The sequence below is a fragment of the Wyeomyia smithii genome, chromosome 1, assembly GCF_029784165.1.
Source record: "Wyeomyia smithii strain HCP4-BCI-WySm-NY-G18 chromosome 1, ASM2978416v1, whole genome shotgun sequence".
Lineage (NCBI taxonomy): Eukaryota > Metazoa > Arthropoda > Insecta > Diptera > Culicidae > Wyeomyia > Wyeomyia smithii.
Window position 1 is genome coordinate 194,886,986 of NC_073694.1, and position 5,403 is coordinate 194,892,388.

A 5,403-nucleotide genomic window follows, 5' to 3' on the forward strand; every position below is an offset into this window, starting at 1 on the left:
TAGCGCAAACCACCCAAACCACCCACCAGGGGCATTTCTAGCTATTCATTCGCAGCATCCGAGAGCAAAATTTAACATCTCCGTTCTTGTTCTCTGCTACACGTTTTGAAGCTTTCGAGGACAAAATAATCACGCTCTCGTTCATCTCGGCAAGCTTCGGCAGCATCCGAGCCGACGCTCTCGGTAGAGCGGCACACAGAGAAGAACAACCACTGATGAAGATCCCAGCTGATGGAGTTCGCCTTCCCCTGACATACGGTCAATCGCAGCATTCTTTCCGTTCCCTTCCCGGCATCGACAGGGCACAAAATGCTCGCGAAAAGTGAATAGTGAAAATATTTTAAGTAGCTTTACCGAACGTAGGCTGCTCCGGTATTTTAATTACCTGTTTGCAGTGGAGTGCCTCATGATAGTGTGCCCTGTAGCTTTATGCCATTACTTTGATTGGTTTGTTTTGAACGCGAGAGGTTAATTAATTATGAATGTTATGTTTTTTTTTTCAATAATTAAAATAAACAAGCGATTACAACGCTGTAGGCTTTTTAACACATTATTGCGATATTTTTATCGTAACAAGCACCGCCCAACGAACCATGTTCGGTGAACTTTTTGAAACCTCAATCAGTCTGATTTCGGGAAGCTTTTAATATGTTTTACCACATCGTTTTCTCAATTGTCACTGATCAATAGTAGCTAGACAACTTTCTCATTCACGCTTCTTACCCTCGCGGGTCTATTCATCTATTCGGGACAAGCAAAAAGTTCCAAGAACTATCGAATCTAAGTCGACAGTAACTAATGTAACACAACAAGCTCGGCGTTTAGTTTGCCATAAATTATCGAATCGTTTTTGCTGAAAATTGGTGTCACTACTACAAATCGTTGTCTGTTTTTCTATTCGCTTTAGCAACATTTCGAAGGAAAAACGTGAATCACAGTTGTAGACCCGTTGTTAGTCGATGAATACTTTTGGGAGTTGATCTTTCCTTTTCGATTGAGTTTTACCCCGACCGGGATGTTTAGAGCAGACAGAAAGGAGGAAAAACATGCGAACGATGATTTTCTTTTTGTTTGGATGCCACCCACTTTGTGACCTTCTCCGTGCGGCAATTTGTCTCACTGACTGTGTTACCGTGATAGTTGGGCTCAGTTGGACAATGGCACTCGAGGGAATTCCTTCGAATCTGGATGATCGCAGATTGCCGAAGATGTACTACAAACTGTCGCACTGAATAGGTTCGAGATTGTACCCGCAAAACTTTAATGCTGTGTATCGATATCAGCGCAAACAAGACAGATTGGTGCTTCTCGACCTAACCTAATTTATATTCCTAAAACAGTCTAAGCATGTGCTCTTTTCCTACTCCGAAAAAAAACAACAATGATATAAACCAGCCGAAGTCGAATCTGCTTCAACTTTTTCGCCTTCAGATTCAGCACGAGTGAAACAGACGGTTGAGATTTACGCCGGAAAAAGCCCCCCGTAAGCATGCACCATGTGGGAAGTTACGGTTACGTTTTCGTGCGCACCCGACGCTAGTAAAGTCGAAAAAGAAAAAAAAACAACGAGCGCTGGAGGTGGAGAAAGTGCTGGAGCTGAGAAACTCCCCCACTGTGCCCACTTTTGTTTTGCGAAAGAGCATTATATGATGGGCTTCCACAACAGCCAAGTCCATATGGCAACCAGGAACTTCTGGAGACAAAACCACTCAATTATTCATACGGCTCTTCGTACTTTTAAACTGAGCCAGAAGGAATCCGGAACCTATGCCCAAGAATGACAGATTTCGTTCAAGGACGTACCTGATGCAAGCTGACCCACTATCGACTAGGCTTATGGCAATCGAACTTGAAAAGAGTGTTTCCTTTGTTTTGTTTCCCGTGTGATGTTGAAAATGGTTCCACTTGTTCAGAATTAGAGCAGCTGCGTAATGCATGAGCCACCATCAAAGAGAGCCACTCGGGTTAAACTACGGGAGTTTTCCGATATGTAGCACAAAATTTCGGAAGAATCGATGGGTGTGCTTTTCAATAAAACAAAACGTTTCAGTTTTTGGGAAACGATTGATCGGTTAGGTAGCAACAGTCATGTCATGGTTTCTGCCAGCAACAAAGAGTTTGCTCTGCAATAACGTTTCTGAACAAAGGAAATAGGTTTTCTAAATTGTAGCCAAATGAAACAAGTGACTGAAAGTACTTATGGAGGAAAGGGTTTCTCTCTCGAAGGTTTCGTTTCAGAACATTTTTAAAAAAATTTATTTCTTATCAAACATGTACAATCACAGCTTGGATATGCCTTTCAGAATTTCACGCAGTTTGCGCCGCAATATTTTACCACTCGCCGTTTTCGGAATTTCCTGAATTATTCTCACTCCGCCGTGAAGTCGTTTCTGAACCGACACTTGAGCGTTCACAAACTGGGCAATTTCCTGCACATTCACGCTCACTCCATCGGCTGGCACTACGAAAGCGGTAGCCAACTCACCGACTCGATCGTCTGGAAACCCAACCACTGCAGCATCCTTAACCGCCGGGTGAGATAGTAAGATGGCCTCCAGCTCGGCTGGAGGCACTTGAAAAGCTTTGTACTTGATAAGCTCCTTCAATCGATCAACGATGTAGAAATCCTTCTCGTTATCATAGTACCCAACATCCCCAGTATGCAACCAACCATCTTGATCAACAGCTCCATCCTTTCCAATGTACCCTTTCATGATAAGACTTCCTTTGAAGCACAGCTCCCCATTCTGGAAGGGGCCAAGTGTTTTGCCCGTTTCCGGGTCGATCACCTTAACCCACTGACCCGCGCGAACCCGACCCACACTTCCAGGTTTGTTTTCCACGTCCAATTGAAGCAAGATTGCCAACGTGGTTTCACTCATTCCATACGCTTGCCGAATCGAAGTTACGTTCAGCCGAGCTCGAATCAAATCCTCCACCTCTCTACTCAGTGGTGCTGCTCCACTAATTATCATTTTCACCGAAGAAAGATCAAACTCATCAACCAGAGAGTTTTTCGCCAGGAATATGGCAATGGGTGGCACAACATTCAACATGTTCGGTCGATATTGCTGTATGCAGCTCAGATAGTTTCTCGCATCGAATCTGGGCAGAAAAACCAACCGCATGCCGTTGGCCAGCCAGTTAAGCATCGATACTCCCCCGGCAACGTGAAACCAAGGAATTACATCAACTGCTACCATTTCTTCTTGGTCGGGTCCGATTGTGTCCAGAAAAGTTCTGAAATTTCAAATCAAACTAGTCACCTATTTCTGTAACAAAAACCAAAAGCAAACCTAGTGTACGACATAGTCGTCATCACATTCCGTTGAGTTATCTGAACTCCTTTCGGTAGACCGGTGGTGCCCGAAGACATCACAATCAGCGCGATCTGATTCTCGATATCCACAGCCTGTGGAATGAAGGATTCGGGCTTGAATTTTCTGCTGGAGGTTTCCAAGCATTTCTGCAATGTCTGTCCCCGGCCGTTGTCATCCAGATAGATAAACTTAACCGGTCGACGAATTCGCAGACTAGCCTTCTGCGCTGGTAGATAGGATTGAGCCGACGCGAAGATGACTTTTGGTTTCACCAGCCTGAAGGCATGCTCGAGCTCACCTGATAAAAATAACACGCAAACAGTACTTATCAGATGAATTATATTTTACAGCATCAATGATTATGTGATATCGCCTATTACGTTCTAAGTAACCGGGATTGAACAGAGCAGCCGTAGCGCCAAGGAACATCAGGGCAAACACAACAACTGGAAACTCGAAACGGTTCTCACTGATCAGTGCCACTACATCGTTTCGTTGCACCCCCTGCTCTTCCAGGTAAGCGGCCAAAGCCAACGACTGTTCCAGCAGTCCACCGTAGGTTAGCTGGAGAGTGCTGATTCCACTTATCAGGGCTATCTTCTCGCGAGTCTTGCGGAACTCGCGCACGATCAGCTCTCCTAGGGAGTCGCAACCTCGATTGACCACCTCCGCTGCTAGCGGACCACCGTAGATTATGTTTGGGTCATTCAACTTATCTTCTCCGAGCACTTTCATTTCGTACTGCACCGTAGGCGAGATGTCATTAGACTGAACAGAATTGCCTCCAGTAGGGCTGATTAGATAGGTTGTTTTGTCGGGATGATTACAACAAAGTTGAGGAAGACGAGTTTTAATCTCAGATGTACAAGAGAGAACTGTGATCTTCTCGCGAGAGAGAGAGATAACGCTGTTCAATATACGTACTTGATTATGGTTGTAAATTAAAACCGCCTAAATGTTTTCTTTTATGGCATGCATTTTTGTAGCTCAGACAAGCAACAACATCTTAACTTTGAATGAGTTCTGATTTAACTCTGTCAATACTGCATTTGTACATAACATCAATCTGTGTACCGTTATCCGAAGCTTCAATACAAGTCGTTGTGAATTCGCATAAATTGCTTTCAACTGATCGCTTCGGGAAGAATCCGTGCCGGGATGGACTGATGTAATTTCTCCACGAACTGATCAACACATCTTTAACAATGGTTTCCAGACACTTTGACACTATTCCTCGGTAGCTAGATACGTCAGTCTTATCGCCTTTCTTAAACACCGGAATCATGTAGGAAGATTTCCAAACAGAAAAAAATGTGACAGTTGTAGAGACCAGTTAAAGATTGCTCGAAGGGACGCAACATCTCTTGTATGCGCCTGAGGGTACAGGGGTACATTTTCCGGGCCCGGTTTGAATTATGGCTTGAATTAAAATCGATAGCCTTCCTGGGAACTCTATTGGCAGCAGCGAGAGTTTCCACTGACATTGGGACACGATCCACGGAAACACCCGTAAAATGTTACGAGAATAGATCGCACTTTCTCTGTGAAGAGTTAGCTGATACTTGTCCTAAATGCATAATGGTGGTTCACAAAGCTCCAGAACCTTCAAGAGTTATGTCGAAGATCCTGTTTTCACCTTATATAACGTTTATACAGAAAGCGATTGTATCCACGACAGATTCGACTAGTTTCATCAAATTGGCGTTTAAATACGGGCATCGCTTGGTCTCATTCCCAGCCACACTGTCAATAAACCCAAATCCCTTGATCCCTTGAACAACTTTGCTGAAGACCGTAACTTTCTAAGCGGTTGAATCAACAAGATGAATTAAGTAGAAAATATTGTAAACTTCATGCATACTAGCACTACGTAGTGGCAGAATTCCAAACTAAACTATAAACAAAGCCAAATGACTTTGATCTTTGACTCGGAACAATTTTCCTGAAGATTACGAAATAAATTTAGTTACCAAACTGTGTAAAAACTAGGAGCCCTTATCCTTCTGAACAACTTTGCTTAAATCCAAAACTTTTAATTGGTTATAAATCAAAACTACTAAGCGCCGCGTTACGGTCGAATTTT

At 43.6% G+C, this 5,403-nt stretch overlaps 1 protein-coding gene across 1 annotated transcript; it reads right to left on the reverse strand.

Annotated features, from left to right (window-relative positions):
* Positions 1–2,196: 2,196 nt before the first annotated feature.
* On the reverse strand, positions 2,197–4,134 carry LOC129728582 (luciferin 4-monooxygenase-like). The gene is made up of 3 exons (XM_055687032.1): positions 3,701–4,134; positions 3,297–3,618; positions 2,197–3,240 (listed from the first exon to the last, which is right to left on the reverse strand). Exons 1-3 carry the CDS (start codon positions 4,053–4,055, stop codon positions 2,280–2,282), a joined length of 1,638 nt encoding a protein of 545 aa, XP_055543007.1. The 5' UTR covers positions 4,056–4,134; the 3' UTR covers positions 2,197–2,279.
* Positions 4,135–5,403: the final 1,269 nt, after the last annotated feature.